General features: G+C 49.0%; 1 protein-coding gene across 1 annotated transcript in view; it reads left to right on the forward strand.

Moving 5' to 3' along the window:
- Nucleotides 1–25,477, forward strand: part of DAPK1 (death associated protein kinase 1) — a 69,145-nt gene that overhangs the window by 14,333 nt on the left and 29,335 nt on the right. Inside the window, exons 14-16 of the mRNA XM_017860805.1 lie at nucleotides 180–377; nucleotides 3,534–3,632; nucleotides 14,035–14,112. Of these exons, the coding sequence (XP_017716294.1) occupies nucleotides 180–377; nucleotides 3,534–3,632; nucleotides 14,035–14,112 (375 nt within the window). The remainder of the gene's footprint in view (nucleotides 1–179; nucleotides 378–3,533; nucleotides 3,633–14,034; nucleotides 14,113–25,477) is intronic.

A 25,477-nucleotide genomic window follows, 5' to 3' on the forward strand; every position in this document is an offset into this window, starting at 1 on the left:
CCTCCCAGTCCTTACCCCTACTATAGGAGTAAAGTTTCTTCATTTAAATCCTCCACTAGGCCTTTTAGTAGTGATCTTGTTGCCAATTAAACCTCACTTAGTGGCGGCAGGAAAGGTGGAGAGATGGAGGCCACATGCCCAAGCGTAAAGCTCTCATCATCTCTGGGGTTTATTTCCAGGACGGACACATTGCCCTTCATCTGGCTGTAAGACGGTGTCAGATGGAGGTAATCAAGACTCTCCTCGGCCAAGGGTGTTTCGTCGATTATCAAGACAGGCACGGCAATACTCCCCTCCACGTGGCGTGTAAAGATGGCAACGTGCCTATAGTGGTGGCCCTCTGTGAAGCAAACTGCAATTTGGACATCTCAAACAAGGTACGCACAGAGCACAGGATCCCTACAGCTTCCAGGTGTGTCCATCCACCCCATTCTGGGTCCTGATTCACAGTCCCAGACTTCCGTGTTTTAAAACCACTGGCTTATTTTCTAGAAAAGTCTTCACATTTTTCAGGCTGCAAATATCTATAAGTAAAGTCGATAAATGCTGACATAAACCTGCGTAATCGCTGTCTATGGCACAGCAGCTGTACATAGAGGGCCTTCTGTAGACGATTTTGTCATTGAATGAAACTCAGCTGATGTGAGAATCATCACTTCCAGTTTCAACCCCTTGGAATTAGCAGCATAATTCCGACCCATAATTCAGAGCCCGCCTGGACAGAAGGGTGCTGGCTGCACACAAGCTCTGCATCTCCACCCCCGCAGGCAGGCTCCCCGGGTTGGCATTGACGCTGCCATCATCAGCACACCCTGACTTTGGGGGTCTCACAGCTTCTTCAGAAGGGTTGCTGTCAGGCTTGTTTTGCTATTTTTTTTTTTTTTTTTTTTAAAAGGAAGGGTGATGGGGGCTTTAGAAGGCCTTAAAAGAAGCACAGATATGTAGCAGAAGGCATTGTTGCCCACCACAGCACATCCAGCTTTCTAGAGACACACTCAAGTAACCAATTGTGAGCGTGGGGAGGCACCCCCATTCCACAAGGAGGCTGTTGCTCTTTCTTCATTGCATGGTCTTGCCTTTTCCTTATCTGGATTAAGTTCCTCCAGAAATAAAAATGGCCATTCAAATCCTACCCTGTCACCAGTATGTGACAGGACCTCGTTGCTATGTTTGACGCTCATGCAGTGAGATATTTCTGCATTCTTCCTCCTTCTCGTATGGAAATCAGGAGAGTGGCTGTTTAACTGGCCGTGTTAGAGAGCACAGAAAGGAAAGGAAATAGATGGCGCAGAATCCATGGCCCTTACCCATTTCTCCCTCTTTGAGTTGGTACTTCCCTTAAGGACAGACAGACGGCACGCTGTGCACACGCACACATCTGGGAGGATGAGAGAGGACTCCCTGCCTGTCAGGTGTTTATCCCCTTCCAGGGCAGCACTGTGCCCAGTGTGGAAGGAGGAACTAGTAGATGCCAAGGTGAATGGCTCTGCCCTCAGGCTGCTTTTAGACACATTCACATTCAGATGTAGCCGCATCTCATGTTGTCATTGCTGCTGTGTTGGGCACAAGGTGCTCCAGAAACACAGAAGCAACAATTCAGATATTAAATAAATCAGGGAAGGCTTTTCAGAGGTGATCACTTAAGATGATCGAGGCTTTGACAGATGGAGAAGAGGGAAGCCTGTTTTCCACCAAGGGAAGCCAGTGTGTCTGTTGTGGGCTATCGCTGACACACAGAGGGTGTGCAGTAGGTATTTAGGGAGGGGGTTATGGGGAAGGGAGAAAATGAAGCTGGAGACATTGGGTCCGGGTGGTGGCAGAACTGGAATTTAAGGCTAAGGGGTTTGGTGTCATTCTGTCCCAACCTGGGCCCTTCAACAGTGGCCATTTCCTCTGCTCTTTTCTTCATCACACTCTCTTCCTCAGCTTTCTTCTCTTCTATAAAACTGTGCATTTTACAACCAAAATTACATCTCCCTTATATTGCATCTTTTAAACATTTCACCCAGTCTTCAAAACCTTCCCTTTTCCTTCTCATGTGAACTCTAGGATGCTTGAAAGCTTAATATCTGCTTTCTGCATTACTGCAAAAGATAATAATAAAGAAATATGAGCGTGTCCCACACCGCAGCAGTGTTTACACTAGCCGGGAATTGAGGCTGCCTAGCGTCCACCCTCGGTGGCTGAATGAATCATGAGAGCCACGCAGTGGATGCGATTCAGGCGTTCAGAATGTGATCCCTCCCGTTATAGGCATGGAAAGGTGTTCCCAACCTACTGTTAGATGGACAAAGCAAGGGACAGAGTGGAAGGTGGGCTATGACCACATCTCGGCTGTTTAAATGATTTCTCTCCTGTTCAGGATTCATAGATAAGAGCTTGGGAGGAAATGGACCAAATTCTTAAAAAGGGACAGCTCTGAGCCAGGGAGCTTGAGAGTAAAGGGGGGAGTGGAGAAGGAAGATTTTTATTTTGTATTATATGTTTCTCTAGGTTGCTTGGAGTTTTAAAAAGAGCATGTGTCAACTGTATAACAAAAACTGATACTTAAAAATACATAGCATAAAAAAGACATTCCCAAACTTTCTCAGTTCACAACATCCTCAGGGTTTCAGTAATTGTTTTTTCATGGTTCACCTAGATCAAAAGAAATCCCTAACACTCTGTTCATTGAGTGGTTCAGTCCAAACAACTTAGTAACCACTTATGTCCTAACAGCTTAGCAGCAGCTGAGAAAGATAATACACAGAAACAGAAAGAAAACTAGTATTTTCTTTTCCTTCTTCGTGACCACATTACGTACAATGTGATGAGCGCACTGCACTTCTGAAACCTTGGACTCAGAGTGGACACGGCCTCGTATCCTGTCCACAGTGATTTCCTCAAGACTCTTGATTCCTCCCAGGGCAGCCACCAAACCCCGGCTGTGAGAGACATGGTGTCATGGAAGGCAGGGTGGTGCAGTCTAATGATGACTCTGCACCACTTCAAGCGAGTAGTTCACCTGGTCTCAGAACCAGTTTTCTTATCAAAAACTTTAGATATTCCTGGGCACCCCTATGAATTCAGTGCAGTTCCCTGGGCTACGTTGGCACACAGTTTGGGAACCACAGGCACAAACAGGGCTTATGGGCTTGTCCTGGGATTTTCACTCATTAGGATGTCTTCAATATCTGTCTTCCGCGTATCTTCTTCCCTGGCTGTGTCTACATTTGATCTATGGTGCAGATCTTGCTGGAACTCTGGGCCTTGAGCCCTTGGCTCCTGCCTCCTTCAGGCCAGCACAGCAGGAAACTTACTTTAGTTACCTTTGAAGTTGTATTTTGAAGCTCCTCTTTTAACTGCAAAGCACTTGGAAAGATTCTGCCTTGCTGGCCTGCCCCAGGGGAGAGCAAGTTTCAGGAGAAGGGAGATGGCTCCTTCCTTCTTTCTGGTGGGGCCCTGACCCCCTTCCTTAACCTTGTGTCTCCGGAATGTCATCCTCAGCAACTGCATGAGAAGAACGACCTTTGACTTTTTTTCTCTCTTCCCAGTACGGACGAACGCCTCTGCACCTTGCGGCCAACAATGGGATCCTGGACGTGGTCCGGTACCTCTGTCTGATGGGAGCCAGCGTGGAGGCGCTGACCACAGTGAGTGCTCACAGGGCTTCGTGCAGGAGGGAGCTGCTGGGAGCCTCTGGCGCCTCCAGGGCAGGAGGGACAGGGCTTGCATGGCAACTCTGCATTCTAAAGCAGCCAGGCTGCTGTTCACTCCTCCGCTACAGTAACACAGACATTCGCCCCCACACGCCCAACCTAATGTCTCCTTAATGTTCCTCTTCTCATCTCACCACACCCTGCTCTGCCAGGGATTCCGCTGCTTCCTTCTGGCCTTTTTGTTTCTCTGCGTCACACACCAGGGCCCCTGCATCGTGGGATGTGTGTACTTCCCCTTCCTAAATGCTCCTCTGCCCCAGGGCACTGGAGCCCCTGCCCTTTAGAAGGAGCTGGGGGAGGAAGAATCCTCAGTGGGTGTTGGGTGTAGTCTCCACATTTGCCCAAGACCAGACTGCCGGGTGCCATAAGCAGGAGCTGCTTAAAGAGTCAGGCTTTGCTTTAGGCCTGTGGAGTATTTTAAGTGAGATTTCTTCAGTTCCCTCACTCCCTGCTGCCGATGCCAGACCTAGCACCTCCCTGCTGAGGAAACCTTTTGATTCACATTTCATGAAATACTCAAGAAGGAAAATGCATCAGCTAATGAGGTATGGTTGCAATGTTATGGCTGCAGTGAAATATGACCATTCGGGTGCTTGCCGGCCTGAGAGTAGGCTGACCATCCAGCCTGTGTGGGAGAGTCCCGGGCTCACAGATTAGAGCTTTGCTGACAGAGGGTGATTCTCTGAGGAGACCAAGTGGTGCTTTAATGTGTCAGCCCAGCTCAGGCCCCGAGGCTGGAAGAGAGCCTCATTTCCTGGAGATCATCCAGAGGTTAGCAAACCATGGCCCACAGGCCATATCCCACTGCTGGTTTTTGTAAATGAAGTCTTACTGGGACACAGCCGTGCCTAAGGTTTGTATTGGCCTTGGCGGCTTCCATGCCAGGTGTCGGAGCTGAGCAGTTGTGACAGAGACCATATGTGCCACAGAGCCCAAACACCTCCTCCCCTGGCCCTTGACGGAAAGTGTTTGCTGACTGCTGGGGCTAGGATGTCGCCTCCCTGAATGCACTCATGTTATCGGGATGTCATTCCCTCCCCAGAAGTAATAGGTCTGATCTGTGCAGTCGCGGGGGCGCCCAGCTCTGTGCTTTCTCTGCAGGCTCAGTTATTACCAAGTACTCCGCATGGGATGAGGCCTGTTTCTAGGGCACCTGGTCACCCACCGCAAATGCACACACCATACCCACTTCACCCTGCTGTGCCTGACTTGTTAGATCTTGTGGCCCATTGTCAAGCCTGCCCAGCCATGCTTGGGCACAGGTTCCAGTTACTCCCTAATAGAGCATTTATATGCATTTTAAAGACAAATAAATATTTTTGTCCTATGTGTGGCCTCATGAAAGACCCAGCCAGGCCATTATTGCAGATGCCAGCAGCTGACGCTGTTGCATCTACCGCAGTGCAGGCTGGGGCTGCTGAAATGTGCGGCCCCCTCTGTGGGGTCCCTCCGTGAGCCGCAGGGCCCTCTGCCCTTCCCCACGACAGCTGCATCGGTGGTCCCCGCCAGGCTCCTCCTCAGGTCCCTCCGTGCACCTCCTCGCTCTCTCGCTTCCCACCGCAGGAGAAGCGTCCTCTGTCCCCAGGCCCCTCCCATGAGGCCCAGAGCTAACCTGCGAGACGGGTGCGGCTCTTTCTGCTGCCTCCTCAGTCACTCCGCACACACCGGGGGCGCTGTGCGAACAGGGAGTCCAGGGGCACAAGACAGGCGCGCGCCCCTCAGGAGACTTCTGGCAATGGGAAAGGGACGCTGACCCGAGAGTCACAGCTGTCAATTACAGTCACCGAATGGGCGAATGGGACCGTGTGGTGACAGAAAGGAGCGGGTCCTGAGGGCGTGACAGGGGCTAGGGGCGCCCCTGTGGGAGGCATCGCTAGAACCTGCAAGCCAAGCCCGGTCCTCAGAGGGGCAGAGAGTCCTGGGAGGATCGCCCTGTTCAGGCTGGGGCTCGGCGGCCTCTGGTGCCCTCCCGCGGTGGGAGCGCAGTGGCTGGAGCCGGCGCGGAGGCCCGGGAGATGGGAGGGTGAGCAGAGCTGGGTGTGCCTAGCCTTCTCCCAGTGCACCGCCCCCCAACCCCCCTACCCTCCCCCCGGCCAACCGGGACTTCCTCTCCCGCGGGGCCGGGGAGACCCTGCAGACTGGAGCGCCTTACTGGGGACGCTGCCTTCGGAAACATGACCACACCACATCCCTCGGTTTAAGTTTCCTAGCAGCCACATCGAAGGAGGAAAAAGAGACAGAGGAAATGAAGTTCAATAACATATTAGCACGAGATAATACAAATATTATGCTAACCTGTAAATCAATAAATTTATTTATTGATTTATTATTTGTATATATTCATGGGGTACAAGTGCAATTTTCTCCATTGGTATATTACATTGGGGTGAAGTCAGGGTCTTCAGCCTGTCCATCACTGGAGCAAAGCACATTTTACCCACCAGACAAACTCCCATCCTTCACGAGCCTCCCTCCCCCTCACCCCTGCAAGTCCCCACTGTTCATCATTTTCCACAGTCAGCTTCCCTGTGTACACATCATTTAGCTCCCACTTTAAGTGGCAGCATGTGATATTTGGTTTTCTGTGTCTCAGTTGTTTCACTTAGGATAATGGCCTCCATTTCCATCCATGTTGCTGTAAAGGACATGATTTCCTTTTCTTTTTTCTTTCTCTTTTTTGTTTTTTTGTTTGTTTTTTTGAGAGGGAGTTTCATTCTGTCGATAGGCTGGAGTACAGTGGCCTGATCTTGGCTCATGCAACCTCTGCCTCCCGGGTTCAAGCGATTCTTCTGCCTCAGCCTCCCGAGTAGCTGGGACTACAGGCGCGTGCTAATTTTTGTCCTGGCTAATTTTTGTGTTTTTAGTAGAGATGGGGTTTCACCGTGGTGGCCAGGATGGTCTCAATTTCCTGACCTTATGATCCGCCTGCCTCAGCCTCCCAAAGTCCTGGGATTACAGGTGTAAGCCACCGCACCCGGCCTGATTTCCTTTTCTTAATGGCCAAGTAGTAGTCCGTTGTGTATATATGCCACGATTTTTAAGTCCAGTCCTCTGTTGATGGACAGTTTGATTCCCTACCTTTGCTACCGTGAATAGTCCTGCAGTGAACACACAAGTGCAGATATCTTTTTGATATAATGATTTATTTTCCTTCAGGTAGATACCCAGTAGTGGGGTTGCTGGAATAAATGGGAGTTCTATTTTTAGTTATTTGAGAAGTTGCCATGCTGTTTTCCATAGCGGTTGTACTAATTTATGTTCCCACCAACAATGTATAAAAGTTCTCTTTTCTCTCCATCCTCTTCAGCATCTGTTATTTTTTGGCTTTGTAATAATGGCCATTCTGATTGGTGTTGATACCTCATGTGGTTTTAACTTGCATGTCTCCGATGATTGGTGATGTTGAACATGCTTTTCATGTTTGTTAGCCATTTGTCTTCTTTTGGAAAATGTCTCTTCATGTCCTTAACCCACTTTTAAATGGGATTATTTGGTGGTTTTCGTTGTTGTTGTTAAGTTGTTTGAGTTCCTGGTGCATTCTGGATACCAGTTCCCTGTTAAATGTAGAGTTTGCAGTATTTTCTCTCATTCTGCAAGTTGTCTGTTCACTCTGTTGATTATCTCCTTTGCTGTGCAGAAGCTTTTAGTTTAAGTCCTGTTCATCTATTTTTAGTTTTGTTCCCTATGCTTTTGAAGTCTTAGTCATGAATTATTTGCCTAGACCCATGTTTAGAAAAGTTTTCCCTGAGTTTTCCTCCAGTGTTTTTATAATTTAAGATCTTCCATTTAAGTCTTTAATCTATCTTGAGTTGACTTCTGCAAATGGTGAGAGAGAAGGATACAGTTTCATTTTTCTGCAAATAGATACCCAATTTTCCCAGCACTCCTTATTGAAAAGGGTGTCCTTTTTCCAGTGTATGTTCTTGTCAATTTTGTCAGAGAGCAATTGACTGTAACATGTGGCTTTATTTCTGGGTTCCCTATTCCTTTCTGTTCCATTGTCTGTTTTTAAGTGGGTACCATGCTGTTTTGGTTACTATAGCCATCTAGTGTAATTTGAAATTAGGCAATATGATGTCTCCAGCTTTGCTCTTTTTGCTTAGGATTGCTTTGACTATTTAGGCCCTTTTGTGGTTTCATATGAACTTTAGAGCTGTTTGTTCTAATTCTGTGAAAAATGAGGTGGGTGTTTTGATGGGGACTGCATTGAATCTGTAGATTGTTTTGGGCAGTATGGCCATTTTCACAATATTAATTCTTCTCATCTACAGTTGGTTTCATTCGTGTTTTTTAGTTTGCCTCGTAGAGATCTTTCACCTCCTTAGTTAAATATATTCCTGGATTTTTTTTTTTTTGGTACCTGTTGGAGATGGGATTGCCTTCCCGATTTGGGGCTAGATCGTCATTGGTATGTAGAAACTCTACTGATTTCTGTATGTTAATTTTGTATTCTGAAATTTTACTGAATTGATTTATTAACTCTAAGCATATTTTGGTGACGTCTTCAGGGTTTTCTAGATATAAAATCGTATCATCAGCGAACAGGGATAACTTGACCTCCTCTTTCCCAGTTTGGATGCCTCTATTTCTCTTGCCTAATTGATCTGGCAAGGGCTTCCAGTATTCTTAAATTATTGAGATCTTTCACATTCTTTGGTTTATACAAAGCTTTCCTTCTGTGCACTGACAGTGCGTCCTTACTCCCCAGGTTTCAGGCTGAGTCAAGGCCTGGGGAGGGGCCTCTGGTCTTCCTGGAAGGCCCAGCACCCCTGCCTTCCTCCCACCCTCCAGAAGCAGTTCCATCTACCTCTCCTTCAGAACCACCAGCGCCCCCTGCTGCCACCTTCCCACTCCACTGAGTCCTCAGCCAGAGTGACCTGAACAAGGCCACACATCCTGTCCCCTCTTTGTCCTTGCCTCCCTCACTCCTGCACCCTCCACTGTCTTGTCTTCCACTTCACACAGCCCTCAGCAGAGTCCCCACTCACCTTTTGACAGCTTTCCTTCTAAACTTTCTTACTATAAAATAAAACATAAATAGAAAAAAGCACATAAACCAATATAAAGCTTAGTGGGTTTCCATAAGACAAACACCCTTGAATTCCACGCAGGTCAAGAAATAAAACTTTCCCAGCCACCCCGAAGCCCCCATGAGCCTGGCCCAGCTGTTGCCCCTGGCCCGGGTGATCCCTCCCTGACTCAAAGCCCAGCTCTTCCTCTTGCGTCCTTGTCATCTTTCCACCCAAGTCCCAGCCGCTGCCCCGAGCCTCTTTCACTGGATATCCCCAGGACTGGGTGCCCTTGATGCTCCCTGACACTCTCCTGCCTGGGATGAGAAAGTCCCCACATCCTGCTTCTCCCCAGGCCTCTGCTTCCTGCTGGTCCACCCTGCAGTGCAGCCTCTCCCTTTCCATCCTCCCAGTCCTCTCTGGCCCCCAGACTTGCAGCTGCCCAACACTGAGGCCCATGCTCTGGTCTCTGGTCCTTGCTTGCCCCTGAGTGCCAGCCTCACAGAGCACCTTCAGAGGCCCCTGGCCTCCCCACACCAGGGCCCCTCCCTCCAGTTCCGTGCTTCCTCTTCCCCAGTGTTCAGCCTCTGCAAAGGGCTTCAGCACGTGTCTATCACCCTGCCCAGGATCACAGAAACCCTCCTTACTCTCTCCTCACCTGTTTGCATCTAACCCGCAGCCTACTAAGTCTCCTCCCAGTTCTCCATGACCACGAATCACCCACTCATCCAGCCCCCACCTGGTTAAGGGCATCACCCTTAACCTTAACCTCCGGACCAGTCAGACTCTTAACCCAGCCCTGCACGGTAGCCTCCCGCGCCTTGGGACCAGTCCATCCCAGCCCCACCTTTATCTTTCTAGAAATGCCAGCCGCTTGGTGGTCTCCACTTTCACCTCCATCTGGGGCTCCTGTGCCTTCAGGATGTGACCTCTGCAGCCTCTGCCCAGCCTCCCCTGCCCCCCGCACCCCTTTAGCTGTGGTCAGGTCCTGGGAAGCCCCTGCCAGCTCCCCCCATCATGGAGTTGGCACCTTTTATTCTTTCACCCTGGAGCTCCCCGTTTCCCCCTTCACCCCCTGCACATGGTGTGCCCACAGCATCAGCACACACAGGCACACATCTCTCTGCCCACTTCTGCCCTGAGGCTACCTGATGCCCTCTGCCTTCAGAGTGAGAGAGACTTGGAATGCCTGCTACGGGCATGCGGGCACACAGCCCATAACATTCGGGGAAGACTCCGTGGCACCCACTCCTCCTCATCCATCAACATTCACCTCCGGCCCGGGAAACCTCCTCTGTCCCAGCCTCTCCAGCATGTGTGATTTGCCTCTGTGGGCTGCTGGTCTCTTTGCCTTCCTTGCTCTATTAGAAGTGTATCCTGGCTTCTCCTAGGAGGAATGAGCCCTTGGGCAGGGATCACTGGGAATTCACTGCTGCCTCCTAAGTGGGCTCCCTGCTTCCACCCTTACGTGTCCACAGCCTGGTCCCCAGACAGCCGCCTGGTCAGACATAAGTCGGATCTTGTCCTTCTTGCTCAGATGCTCTAGCAGCTTCTCATGGGGATCAGAGCCCTTCAAATGGGGGCTTCCCCAAGGATCTGCCCCTGACATTGCCTCCCTGACCCCCATCTCCTGTTCCACCTCCTCCCCTCTCCCTCCGCATCAGCCCCATGAGCTTCCTTGATGTTCTTCAAAAGTGCTGGCCATCCACTGCCCCAGGGCCTTTGCACTTGCTATTCTTGGGCCTGAGCAGCTCTTCCCCAGGTATCCATGTGATTTGCTCTCTCACCTTCTGCAGGTTTTGACTCGAGCTTGACCTTCTCAGGGAGGACTTTCTGGACCACCCTAGTTTAAATCCTATCCCTCCCCCACCCCTAGGATTGCCGTTCATCTCTCCTGCCCCATTTTTCTTCATAGCACCTATCACCACGTGACCTACTGTATTTTACTCACCTAGTTGTTTCTTGTCGGCCGTCTCCACCAGATTCTGGATCCCAAGAAAACAGGGACTTTTGCTGGTTTTATTCACTGCTGTATTCATAGGCCTGTGCATAACAGGCACTCAGTAAATACTTGCTAGATGAAAGTACGAAGGAAAGAAGGAAAAAATGAATGACACCATAGTCCAAGCAGGACATGGAGTGTTTGTTGGCCGTAGTGCTAAGTAGATGAACCCTTATAATTCTGTAGGTTAACAAAAAAATCCACATTTTCCCTGACACTATCTAAAGATGTTTAAATGACTGTGCACATTCTTTTAGATCATCTTTTCACTGGGGGTTGCACAAATAGGTTTCCCTGTCAGTGCTTGCCCCAGTTGAAACCCCATCTGTTCTGTTGCAAAGCATATTACTCGTGTCACTAGAAGTCCTGACCGTGAGCACTTCCCCAGACAGCAATAAGCAGCATGTCTGTGAAGGGCAGACTCCTAAAACTGGCTGGCCTGTGGGGCTCTGGCTTCTTGAATACAATAAATGAAGTGGCCTTTCACCTTTCCATGGATTTCTTTCTATATCATGGAACCAACTTGGGAATCACTGCCCACAGTCTAGAATGTAGTGTGGGGGGCTGTGGGTACACAAGAGACACCGTGATTTCTGGACCCAACTCACTCTTCTGCAGCCACTTGGTCCCCAAGGCTCACGTTGAGATGATGGACAACTGAATGCCGAGACACTTGGGCATCTTTCTATATATTTTCAGTGCATGCACTTCATTGAGCCCATGAGTCCTGTTGGTAAGGAGGACGGCAGCAAATGTTAGTGTTGCTTTTGCAGCCTCCGTTGGGGTATCCAGTAGAGCCAAGACCAAAATGCAGAGATCTGACTTCTGCCCCTTTCCCTCTCAGACAGAAGGCCAGGTAGTTAGGGCAAGTCTCAGCTCTTCTACGAATAATTTCTGACACTGCTTGCTTCTTCTGTGCCTGGCACTGTGCTGGTTCTTTGCATTTGGTTTTCTCTCACCTGCTCAAGAACCTGTGCAGGGAGAGTGCCATTTTCCATCGTGCAGATGAGGAAACCCAGGCCTGGGAAGGCCGAGTGACCGACCACATAGCTGGTGAGGGGTGGGTTCAGGACTTCAAACTGGGTCTTCTCCCAACTTCAAACTGTCTCCTGCACCGCCAGGCATTTCTGTTGAAAGTCTGAATAGGGTCCTTTAGAGCAACATGTTTTGCAAGCTGTAAAGTGCAGTGCAAATGTGAGGAAACATTTTTATTTTTTATATTTTTATTTAGTCTTTGAGATGGAGTCTCGCTCTGTCGCCCAGGCTGGAGTGCAGTGGCACGATCTCGGCTCACTGCAACCTCTGCCTCCCAGGTTCAAGAGATTCTCATGTCTCAGCCTTCTGAGTATCTGGAATTATAGGCGCCCACCACCACACGTGGCTAATTTTTGTATTTTTAGTAGAGGCGGAGTTTCACCATGTTGGGCAGGCTGGTCTCAAACTCCTGACCTCAGGTGATGCACCCACCTCAGCCTCCCAAAGTGCTAGCATTACAGGCATGAGCCACCATGCCTGGCCGTGAGAAAGTATTGTTGATGGTGGTTCTCTTGATTTTGAAGAGGTTGAACAGCGAAGAGTTCAGCCTGTTGGTGAAAGGCCTCTGACTGTGTTTTGTGCACATCTGAGCTCTACAGGAGAAACGTCCTGTTCAGACGTGTCAGGGGCAGGAAACTTCAGTCAAGGCTCGGATTTCTTCTCACTAGGGCAGTGGTTCCCAAACCTTGCTGCATAATAGAATTACCTGGATGTACCCCATACTGATGACAGCAGTGTCTGTGTGGGAGCTGGGCGGCAGGATATTTTCAAGTTTTACAGGTGATTCCAGAGTGTAATGGAGAACCCCTTCCCTTTATGTACTTTTCTTGTGTCTGTAAAGAAACTAGAGCATTTGGCATGGATCCTTGGTTGGAGATGCAGTGTCTGTTAAGGCACCTATTTCAGCCCCAAAGCAAGCTTGAAGCCCTGACCTGCCCACTGGGGGATATTTCAGGAATTTAAAGGAACAGAGAGACGGGCAGTTCTGACTGCACAGCAAGCCTTCTCCAGAGCAGCCACCTGGGCTTCAACCGGCAGCCTAAGGCAGTGGTTCTCAGCAGGGCAATTTTGACCCCCAACCCCCAACAATTGCCAATGCCTATTTGGTTGTCACAACTGGGAGTTGGGTGCTACTGCCACCTAGTGTGTAGAAACCAGAGATGCTACTAAAATTCCTAAGAGGCACAAGTCAGGCCCAGCAACAGAGAATTGCCTGGTGCAAAATGTCAGTGTTGGCAAGATTGAGCAACACTATCTGAATGGGACCCCAGGCATGACTCCTGGAGTGACTTGGGTTGAGGAATTGAGAGGTTGCTGTTAGGTAGATTTCGGATATCCCTAAGCTTCTACAGGGATGCAACTTTGTTATTGATACACATTGACAGATAAACCAAATTCTTACTTTTTTATTTAAAAAAATTCATTTTTATTTTTTTAAATTGCTTTTCATCTTTTCTACTTTTGAATTTTTAGTGATCTCTAAAACTGCAACAGAATAGCCCCTACATGTCGCGTTTCTCCCTGGTGGCAGGGGAACAGTGACAGCTTCTGCCTCCCGGGGGTGACTTCAGGGACTGAGGCTTGCAGAGCACTGAGAGCTGGGTCGGGCACGTATTATGAGGTGGTGTTCAATAAATACTTGCTGTCATTGTGTATGTTCATGGTGTAGATACAGAAACAAATTTATTCAGTGTGAAACTGCAGTCTATGAAAAGTCTCTAAATAAAAAGCAAGCATAAAAGTGCTGTGGACTCTTATTTCCTTGTTTTCTGTTCACCAAAAAATCTTTCAATCAAAATTGCCTGTCAAACTAAGTATTTCCTTTGAAATGCACAGTAATTACCAGGAGCCGGTATCATGCGAGGGCTGGGTTTGTCCCTGTGAGGATTGTAACACAGTAGCTTGCACTAACTAGAATTTGGCACCTAATGAGAATCTTTACTGTCTGTGTGATGAGAGATTGGAGAGAGGGGTTCAGGACAGGGAGGAACCATTCAGCTGAGGAGACTGTTGAGTTGTGATTAAACCTGTGGACCTGAAAGGTGTCGCTATTGGGCAGGAAGACACCAGCATGTGCTTTGTTCCTGCTTCTTATCTTCCTGTCCTGTACAATCAAGTGAAATAAGGATCGCACAGCCAGATAAACACACCAGGACATGCTCTTTGTCTACCTGGCTTGCTTCTCACACCTGCTATGCTTGTTTCTGCCTCAGACCCACAGAATTGGGGTATGGAACACACACAGCTCTCCTTTTCAGAGAAAAGAAACTAACGCATTTTTCTCCAACAGGATGGAAAGACGGCAGAAGATCTTGCTAGATCGGAACAGCATGAGCACGTAGCAGGTCTCCTTGCAAGACTTCGAAAGGTGAGAAATTCTGTTTATGGGTCTGAAGTTCTCTACCCATGTTTATGTGAAAAAGTCTCAGCCTTTTTCCTTATTTGAGAATAAACAGAATGAGGCTCTAGACAGCCAGGTTTTAGGAACAGTGGTCCCTGTCCTGTGGTTTGCATGTCAGTCGGTATAAATGCATCAGCTCCCTTTCTGTTTTCTTCTCTATTTGGACTTGGAAATCATTTAGCCTGTTTGAAGTTGCTGTGCCTGGTTTTCCTCCTTCCACTCTCTCTGTAATAAACCACTCCCACAAAGTAGCGGGGCATGAGGACGCTGACTCTGCCTCTTTCCTTTTTATGTTTGAGCTCCAAGATAGCTGTTAAGCTCCTGTTTATCAAACAGTGTTGCTCTAAGGCTTAAAGAAACATGACAAGAATAAGTAAAGGCAGGTGTACTCTTTCCAGCCTACAGCATAACAGTTGTGTCAGGGGACTTCACAATAGCCATACCCTTTAATCTAGGAACTCTATTTTATGCTTAAAGATGTTCGCCACAGTATTATTTATAATACAGTAATAAAAATTGGGAAAATCAGATAACCCACAATAATGTCTAGTAAAGGGTCCTACAGTCATATAATAGAATGGCTTTGACCTTTTAAATATTTTTAAGGAGTTTTACTAATAGGAGTTAGGGGAGGTCTGGGCTTCAAAGCAGAAGACAAATTGTGTATATGTAATAATCTCTACTATGTTAAAATGCATAGAAAGAAAATGATAGAAGTGATGTTTTAAATTTTGCTATTATACTCAACATTTTCTTTTTTAAACATTATTGAAAATTTTTTTAATTACTCTATTTTAAAAAAATTTATAACAATGGTAATCATTTTTTTAAAAATGCAAACTAGGAATAAAATGATAATTCAGTTGGTTTAAGTGCTTGCTGAGAAGATAATGTCCAAAATATGCTCCGGATATCGCACGAAGTTCTTGCCGTATAGACTGAGAAGTGCCTGGGGGAGAAGTGGTGAGGCTATAACCTTCACAGGCCCTGAAGTTTGCATTTTCATACTTGTCCTGTGGTCTTGCCAGGGGCAGGCGGGCCACAGATTGGGATAAGTTCTTTCCTTATGTAGAATATAGACTTGGAGAGACACACTTCATATGTGTGTATTAAAACTCCTTGGAGTTGACCTGGCAGGGGTGAAATCATGGGTGACTGATTTTCACACCCTTCTGCTTTGGATTCTGACAACTGGCCTCAGAGGCACTGAGCAGATGTTGATAAACTCAGAGCTGCGATTCAGTCTCCCCTTTGTCCTGGAAAGTGCAGAATGAGATAAGTCAGGTAAAATTTCCCTAGCCTTACTCACCTGTTCTTACCAGAAATTCATAAATTACAATGATGGGCTTAGTGATTTCTCACTCTGTACCATTATGGACTGTGTCCTTATGCCTGCGAATTTGGACTAGAAACTCAAGGGAAACCTTTTTGTTTACAGGCAAAACAAGCAGGGGCAGGGGCAAGGGAGAGCCCGTGAGTGGTTAGCATTCAAGAATGAGCCTTTTTATAGAGTTTCCTAAGTTTAAAATTCGCTTTCTTTGAAGCAGAGGACCACCCACACCAAACACAACGCAAGCCCCAATTTGCAGCCTCTGGCTTTTGCCGGATTGCACAGCAGGGGGCCCCGCATTGGGTGCAGAATCTCACACCTACAGGCTGGTGTGCATCCATTACCCAGGCAGCATCCATTGATAGTGAAAGGAGACGAGAAGTCTGGTTTTTGCACAGGCTAAGAGAGCACAGTTTTTTTCCTGTTAGTTATCAGGTCTCTGTTATGGTCCACTAGTAGGAAGAAACACTTTTAAGGAAGGGTGAAAGGCTTCGTCGGCAGGCCTGACAACTTTACTGAATGCATAAGCCTGCTAGGTCAGATGTGCTCAGGTTTCCACCCGTAGAGGCTGCACACCCACCTGCAGCGCTTGGCACCTGGCTCGCGTCCCTGAGTCCCCATGCCGTGCCCTCCCAGGTGTGTGAGGCCCTGGCTCGGCTCACACAGCACCAGCACTTCCACCACTGCCGCCCTCTGGAAAGCTGCTCACCACATTCGCTCTCCGCTTCGAGTGCTGTTGACCATCTAAGAAACTGTATCACAGAGCAGGGGCCGGGGGACCTGCAGTCAGCTCATTGTGAGGCAGACGTTCAGTTGCAGCACAGTGACCTGCAACACCCCATCGGGTCACTCAGGACACCCGCCTCATGCAGAGGGAGGAGGCGTCTCGTGGGGCTGTGCTGTGTTCTGCTGCCCATGCCCCCTTAGCAATGGTCCGTTCTTTGACTTCAAAGTAGATTACTGTGCAAGATGCAAACGCACATGTGCCCTTCCAGGACGAGTCTGAAAACAGTGCTCAGAAAAGGACGGAGGGAGAGCAGTGTTGCACTAGCTGGGGATGGTCGGACAGGTGGGTGGCAGGTCCTTCTCCCGTCCTCTGTCCCCATTTTCTGCAGTCCACTTAGATGACTGACATAGTGAGGAGCAGAGATGCAAAGCACCTTGCTGCGGAGCTTCCTCCAAATCCTAAGTGAAAGGGGCTTGTTCCCATTTAGAATTCTGAATTTCTGGGGCGGGCTCTCACCCTGTCTCAGTTTAGGATTTTCTTCTCTTCCATCCATTGGTACCTTTGTTTTGGTGCCTAGATTTTAAAAGAGTTGGGAAGTGGACTATTACAGCTATAAAATACAAAATACAAAATATAAAATATATTTTATGTTTCATAAAATATAAAAAACTATAAAATACAAAATATTATTTTTTATTTTACCATTATCCTGTGGTCTTTTCTCTAAAGGAGAAGTCAAGGAAAAGAATAGTCACTTTTTTTTCTTTCTTTTTTTTTTTTGAAATGAGGTCTTGCTCTGTGGCTCAGGCTGGAGTGCAGTGGTGCAATCAGGGCTCACTGTGGCTTCAAACTCCTGGGTTCCAGTGATCCTCTTGCCTCAGCCTCCCAAGTAGCTGGGACTACAGGCACATGTCTCCACACCCACCTGACTAATTTTTAACATTTATATTAGCAACAGTGTCTCAATACATTGCCCAGGCTGTCTCTAACTCGTGGCTTTTAGTGATCCTCCTACTTCGGCCTCCCAAAGCAGTGGGATTACAGGCACAAGCCACTGCACCTGGCCAGAATAGTCATCTTAAAGCCCTAGTTAAAGGACAACATCCCCCTTAGCACCCAGAATCCAGTGAAAAGTCCCCCCTCATCTTTATGTTGAAACAAAATACAGAGTAGTGCCTGAGAGCACAGACTGAAAGTCAGATGACCTGGGATCCAACTCCACTTCCACCACGTTCTAGCTGGGTGAGCTAGCAAGTTGCTCAACAGCTCTGTGCCTCAGTGTCCCTGCTTGTCAAGTGGTTGAGTCTGCTGCTACCTCCCATGACCGTGGTAAGGGTTGGATGAGTCAATGTAGATGATGTCCCTCGCACAGTGCCTACACACAGTAAGCACCACATGTTTCCTGCTATTGTTGGAATCCTGCAGAGCACTCTGGAGCAGCTGTGAGGTGCAGCAGTGGCCCCTGTGGCTGGGCACCCTGAGTGTCATTTGTGATGACAGCCACCACTGAGTCCTCAGTGTGTGTGGTGGGCATGTGATTTCAGAACATCCCCAAGGTTTACAGAGGGGAACGTTGCTGCAGGAAACCTGGTTTCAGAGAGGTGAGCAACATGCTAGTCAGTGCAGACCTGAGGTCCCGACCTCACCTGGAAGTACCTGCTATCTGCTTTTAATCAGTGGACTCGCGGGGCTCTGGGGCAGATTCCTGGCCAGGTGGGATGCATCCTTTCCACACTGGCTACTGTGCCTGTGCTGAGCCACCCTGCTTTGTAGTACGCAGGGATTGCCTTCCTGTGAGGAGGCCCAGGGTTCTAATTCCCTCAGAATCTTCTAGATGCTGTGTTCAAGGAGCCCCTGGAATTTGTCTTCATCATCCCTTAGTGGGCTCTTAACGTTAACTCCTCATTAGCCAGAACAGGAGGAGTTGTCTGCCAAGCATTGCTAATCATGGTCTTTCTTCCTTGTGTATGAATGTAAATCCCCATGCAAGTAACTGCTTGGCACCTGGACACACCTCGTACTGGAATTTGGTTATTGGAAATGATTGAGCTGTCGCAGCGGCTTCCTTGGAGAATGCATTGCTGAGGATTGTGGTGGGAGCCCAGGAGCAGGCAGTGCCTGCCGAGGACACCAGGAAGGGGACTGACCTGCAGTTCTAACTCAGGTCACCGGGAGGAGGAGACAGTGGGGTACAAGATGGGGGAGGGGAAGGGAAGAAGTATTCACCCTGCAGAGCATCTTAGGACCATTTTCCTTTCCATGTCATTTCTCCTTGATATTCCCCCGTGTTTCTCACTGGCTGCTATTGGCAGTTTGAGTGACTGGGAGGTCCTGTCCTTGCACGATGTTTCTTCTCCCTGGCCTCCAAGCATCTAACATGCTAGCGTTCCCTACAGCCATATTGTGAAAACCTAAAGAATGCCTCCACACATTCTCCCTCAACCCCTGCGGTGCTACCACACTCTGCAAGAACCACTGCAGGTTGATCCAAAGCACAGTCCTGGGGAGAGGTCTGTATCTGGGACAGCTGAGGATGGTGGCCCTACATTGCCTGCCTTTTTATTTGGTTTCCAAATGGGCCAGTTGAGCAAAAGAAATACTTTCTATCTGTGCTCTCAGCTCTCATCAGTTGACATTGCCTCGGAATGTGTCTTTACACTATATTTGCTAGGGTAGCAATGGGATTTGGCATCTGGAAATAGAACCAAAATCATCCGGTTCTCCCACAGCAGTGGAAGATGTGCAGGGGAGAGGGACTGGCTGTTTTGATCACTGGACAGTTCAGGGGGCAGGAGCACGGAAGATGCCTGAGGCCAAGGCCAAAGCTCTTGGGGAAGAAGGAACCTGGGGCAGGGCTGAGCTGCATGGGATTGATTCTGACCCACATTAAGTGAACCAGGGCAGTGGCGTGCAGGAGCCTGTGGTGCTGGCCCTGAGAGCCGAGCATGTCTTTCCAACCTGGTGACATCACATGGGGGTCTTGAAATCAGCCAGGGTGGGAGTGCTGCACCACAGGAATCAGCAAATGCTAGAGATGAAGGCTTCTCCCTACCAAAGGTTGCTGATAGGTTCATCATTGTCTTGGGGGTCCCTGAGAGCCCCCGCCTGGCTGTAGGTATCACCTTATCACAGAAGGAAGTTGTTCCTTCTACTTCCTTGTGCTCAGTCAGTAACAAAGCCCCATGCAGCTGTCCAAACCTGCCTGAGGACTGTGCTGTTGCTCAGCCAAACCCAGTTCTCCTTCTAGAAGAAAGGAGGGACCCCTTCTATGGGAGAAGGATTGATCTAGATGTTATATCAGCATCCATGTTTACTATAATCACTGCAAGTCCCATTCTTACCTGATTTTAAAATAAGAATTTCAAGGGGGTTGAAGAGTTGGCTTGTTTTTATTTTGTTTGGTCGTCCTTCTAATCAGATTTTCCGTAAACCTGAAATTAAAAGTAGGCTGGGTGCGGTGGCTCATGCCTGTAATCCCAGCACTTTGGGAGGCTGAGGCAGGCAGATCACTTGAGGTCAGTAGTTCAAGACCAACCTGGCCAACATGGTGAAACCCCGTCTCTACAAAAAAATTAAAATTAAAATACAAAAAAAAAAAAATGAGCCAGGGATCATGCTGCGCGCCTGTAGCCCCAGCTACTCAGGAGGCTGAGGCAGGAGAATCGCTTGAACCCAGGAGGTGGAGGTTGTAGTGAGCTGAGATCATGCCACTGCATTCCAGCCTGGGTGACAGAGTAAGACTGTGTCTCAAGAAAAAAAAGTAGTTTGCTTTTCCTAAACCTAAGACCCAACAGTGAAGAAAGGTGACCAGGAATATTTTGAAAAATGAAAACAGTTTGGGAGTTGCCCAGACGGAAAAATTCACCACCTGTAAACTGCGTTTGCGTAATTAAGAGTTGCGGCACCATGCGTGCAGTCTCCCTGTACCCTGCCACGTGGGCGGGGCCACATCACCTCTCATGCTCTTATTTGGCCTTCCCAGACCGCGAATGGTCTTCTCCATCAGCTTGCTAATGTTTAGTCCTCTTGTCTGATGAGAAAGTGAAAGCTAAGTTGCTGGGGAGAAACCAGTACTGGAAGAAAGAAAAGTAGAAATTAGGAGATTCACCAGGGCTTCAAAGAGCAATGCCGTTACCAAATAACATTCATTCACTCATGCACTGAAAAGGTATTTCCAGTGTCTGCTGTAAGAGCTGTTCTGGGCACCACAGAGACCACAGTGAACAGAATCGGCAGAACCCAGCCAGGAAACTGATAAGAAAAATGTGTAAGTCAGGTCAAGGGGTCGCAAACAATGGCCTACAACCGACCGCCTACTTCTGTAAATAAAGTGTTATTGAGACACAGCCACACATTCTTGTCTACAGCTGGTGTTCATACATGGCAGAGTTGAGTTGCCACAGCGACCATCTGGCCCTCTACAGAAAGGGTTGCTGCCTCCTGGGGTAGGTGCCGTGCAGGGAACTGAAACAGGATGAAGTGAGATGAGAGGATGGTGGAGTCTGCTTTCACCTGGGTGATGAGGACCTCTCTGATGTGACACCGAAACCAAGACCTGAAAGGCAAGAAGAAGGAAGCAGCTGGAGGAAGGCAGAGGAATAGGGAGTGCAAAGGGCTGGGCCGTGAAGGGTTGGAGGAGCTCAAGCATAAAACAACAAAGGAGGGTAACTGGGCTAGGGCCAGAGCATGTGCCTGGGGGTGCAGGCAGAGAACAATGCCCAACATGACCGAGAGGTGGCACAGCTTTGTAGACCTTACCCAGGGAGTGAGGAGGTTGGGTTTGGGACAAGTGCAGGCAGGTGTGAGATCTGCCTTAGGTTTAGGAATTCCCCCGGCTGCTCAGACTGGAGCCTCAGGGTCAGGAGGGGGAGCAGAGGGACCTGATAGGAGGCGATCTTGGCAGCCAGGGGAGATGTGCGGGGCTTGGACTGGGGCTCTCCAGGCTCTGTTACTTAGTGAGCCTTGGGCAAGAATACCAGGGAGGCTCCTACTCCTGTGGAAATATTTAAAGGATGTGATTAGAGCTAATACAGGTAAATATACTCTATCCTACACACGCACACACACACCCTTATGACCACCGGGAAGGTTCTGAGTCAGAATTCTGCACTCCTTGGAGTTCGGTTCTGCCTCCTCCTCTCCCCTGCCTGGTCTTGCCCACACCCTGGATGCCCCGGGGTCTCCTGAGTACCCTCCAGCCACACCCACAGACCTAGGGGGCACACACTGGAGAGCACTTCAAGCCATGAGCCAAAAATGTTGGTGACACCATAGTTCCCTCTCCTCTCCCCCAGAGGTGTTGGCTGCGCATGGCTCCCGCCTGGCCCAGCCAGGGAGGGCCCAACAAGCCCTGACTTTGTGCCAGCCGGGTCTCAGGTTTGTCTTGTAACTTGTGTTAGACACACACTGTGGAAGGACTACTGAACCCCCCCCCCTCCAAATAAATCAGTCTTCCTACCACCTTCTAGACCTGGCCTGGAGCCCCCTCTGGGTTGGAGACTGATCACTGGGTGGATGAAAGCTGCTTTCCCAGGGAGAGGCCTCTGGGCCCCAACCCGTCCCTACCCGCCATCTGGTAGTGAAATGTGAAAACGTGCCTCCATCAATGCGGGAGAGATTTCAGAAACTTTTATCCAGGAAGACTGCATTAAATTCGGATGTGCTTAGATTCTCCAAGGTTCTTAGTGAGGATGAGAGGTCATCTTCCAGGATCAGCTGAGATTTCCTTATAAAGGGAAATACCCAAGGATATTTTGCTTTTCTTGGCCTTTCAAGATGATGGTGAATTCTGTAAGTCTGGATCAGTGCAGTTTCCTAAAGACTTACTGAAGGGTGAGTGGGCCCATCTCAGCCAAGGCTGACAGCTCCTGGTGGAGGGGAAGGGGGTGCACCAAGGACAGGTGAGTCCCTCCACAGAAATATTTTGCTCCAAAGGGTGCCGTACTCAGGAGGTGCCTTCTGAGTGGGATGCACTGTGAGGGGCCTTCCTTGGATGGTCCTCAGTGCTGTGGGGTTCACCTTCAGTGTGCATATCCTTGTCTATTCCTGTCTCCTCTGCTTCAAAGGAACCTGCCACCTCCCTTTCAGTGTCCAGCAGTGGGAGGAAGACCTGGTGGTGAGTTCTGGCTTTGCTCTGTCACCTTGGGCAAGTGCCTTGGCCTCTCTGAACCTCGATTTCCTCATCTGAAAGGGAGGAAGATGGTATTAACCACGAAGGTTCCTTGGAGGTTTTCATAGGGAATGTGAGTGAAGGCATAGCATGAGCTGGAAGGCGCCTTGCACGTGGAAGTTACTGCTGCAGACAGGAAACACATCTGTCTCAACTCCTCCTGCTGCCTCCTCCCTCCTTCTCCGTTTATTGGGCTGGCCCATGAAACAGGCAAACAGATTGCCAGGAGCTTCTGACCCAGCATTGCCCTGCGTGGAATTTGAAGGAGTGAGCTGGACTCAATACGGGGAAGTCACAGGCGTAGCTTGCACTCATACGCAGGAGCAAGTCAGCCTGCAGGTTCAGTCGCTTCTAGAAGCCTCTCACAGGGGCAGCGGTGTCTGTAGTTGACCATGGTTTGAATCTGCTGAGAGTGGAAGGGCCTGTGGGACTCCTGCAGAAAAAATGAGCTTGCCCCATTTCTGCAGACAGGACAGACGTGTGTGCTGAAGCTCAAAGTGTCAAGATCCACAGGCACAAAACAGAAAGAAAGATCTGCAGGCAGATTCATGGCACAGTTTCTTTACCAAAATGGGGGCACCCAGGATCCAGTGACTGGATTTAACCAGGAACAGTTTTCTGCCTTCTCCTGGTCTCAGATGAAGCAGACTCGGGCTGGTACCAAGAATCTCCGTGTGTGGGGAGCTGTGTGTCAGGGAATAGCTGAGGAAGTTTCATCTACCCCTTGGAATGCTCACCTTGGAAGGTGACCGCTGCTCAGCACAGTGGACGCATCTCAAGTGCTCATGCATGGCGTGGTGTGGGTACAGCCTTGGACTCACAAGGAAGACCCAGGGCCGCTGCGGAAGGCTGGAGTAGGCTGGGAGGTGGAATTGCTCCAGGGTCGGTGGCAGCCCAGCAGCACGGGCGCACCTGCTGCATGTGGCCCTGGGGAGAATTCAGAGCCCCATTCCTTCCAGTTAACAGGTGCCACCCCCAATGAGTAACTCATAATAGAATCTCTCCAGCTTTTTTGCTGATTCAGGTGATCAGTCAAGGACATTGCTGTCAAGACCCCCAGCCCTTTCCTTTCCCTGTGGTGCTCTGTCTCTGAACCTGTTGGGATTTGAGGTCAGAAAAAGACACCAGAGTAAGGACCACCTCATGTTCTACAGATCGTCGTTCGGTGCTGTGACCTCCACCCCAGCTGCCCCAGCATTTTACAACAAGCCTTGTGTCATGCTCCCTTGACCCTCATAAAGTAGAATTTATAGACAGGGGTGTACCTACTACACAGATTGTTTCAAAAGATCAGTAGCATGCCCTGACTGTAATATAACAGAGACCTTGTGGAAGCATGCGCATAGTGAAATATGCTGGAAGTCAGTATGCATGTGCTAGGACACAGGCAGGAGGAGACTGGGAAACCCGGCCGGTCCCTGTACCCACCCGCAGGGTCGGTGAGTGCAACCCCCACAGACGCCCATGGACACCGAAGGGCTGGGATGGCAGCTCCAGTGCCACAGCAGCGTGCTGAGCTGATGTCCAGAAATCGGAGACAGCACTCAGGAAAGATGAAAGGAAAAAAGCAAAGTGTAATTGTTTGCCAGTCTGTAAAAGAGCAGCATTCGTGGATGACTCGGTGTATATTAAATACTGCCCCCAAAACCCTCTGGATGATGTGTAAGATGTAGTTAAGTTCTCAGCTCAGATGATTTTAAACAGGCTTTTCCCCTATATAAATGCTCATCAGATGCTCAGAAGTCAGGGGACCCAGGAGAATTCTTCGCTGTGAGGGGCATTTTGTTACACGGTGTCTGAACACCCAGCCAGCTGCAGGAGCATCCCCTCAACCTTGTGGAAACTAAAATGCCACCTCAGATTTCCACAGTGCCCACCAGGGGTCAGTATAGTTCCTGTTGAGGAAGTCTGGTCCTGGCTTAGGAGTTGAAAATGGAGATAGGAAAATCAAAGCCTTCAGGAGAGTTATGTGTGAGTTTGTAGGAATGCAGTTGTAACAGCAAAAGTAACACTGGCTTTTGCTGCTGGAAGAGATCAGCAGTAAGAGCACCTCCCAGGATTTAGAACTGAAGGAATGGTCCCGCCAGGTATAGATCACAAAGAGATGCCCTTGCGTAGGTTCCTCTGAGTTCTGTCATTTATATGACACTGGTTTATGGAGATTCTACACCTGCCGGGGCTGGGAATTCCGTGTGTCCCCGCAGATGGGCTCCTGGTCTAGAAGGGCAGAACACCTCATAATTGCACACTGGGGGGTCACCCTGGAGAGCCACGCATTGTGGGAAGAAGCTTCCAGGAGGAGATGGCAGTCAGGACAGGTTTTGTGGGTTTGTGGGAACTGCAGGTTAAAGCAGAGGGGTCCTCCTGGGTAAGGGTGAGGAAGAGGCCTTAGGCTGCACCTCACGGCTCCAAACAGGTCCTCAGTAGGGAGCAGGGCAGGAGTGGTGGGAAGAGATGGTGGCCTGTGAGGGGGTGTGACACCAGGGTGGCATGGTCAGTGCCACATCACATACGCCTTGAGTAGGTTCCCTTGGGTGCACTGAACACCTTGCCTACACTATCCTGTTAAAAGCTCTTACTTGGTATTAGATGTGAAGTCATTCACATGTCTGTGTCTCCCCAAGACCATGGATCTGGGCTGAGTCTGGATTTTCCTGTTGTCAGCACTGCGCTTAGCACGGGGCTCGGGGGGGCCTCCCTAAGTGAATGAAGGAGTGAGTGAGTAGAGAACTATTTCATTCTGTGGAGCCTCCTGCTTCTCCCTTTGGGATGGAAAAAGAAGAAAGTAATGAGGATACTGTGTTCCCAGCCCCCTCTGCAGCATGGAGCTTGTACCTTGGAGTGCCCCTTCCCTCATCCTCTTGTCCCGTTACTGCCCTAAAGGATCCAGACCCCTCCACACAGAGAGGGACCGATGCTCTAGCTGGTTAGACAGGGCTGATCCTATTTCATGATTAAATTGAAGGCTTCTAACTTTCTTGATCTGGCTTTCCGTTTTCTTTCAGCCTCTTAATTGATTAGGGTAAATCTTTGATTATATTTTTTATTTTATGTGTTTGGTAATATGTTAATTTTTTTTTTTTTTTTTTTTTTTTTTTTTTTTTTT

This window comes from Rhinopithecus bieti, unplaced genomic scaffold (genome assembly GCF_001698545.2).
Source record: "Rhinopithecus bieti isolate Rb0 unplaced genomic scaffold, ASM169854v2 scaffold_57045, whole genome shotgun sequence".
NCBI lineage: Eukaryota > Metazoa > Chordata > Mammalia > Primates > Cercopithecidae > Rhinopithecus > Rhinopithecus bieti.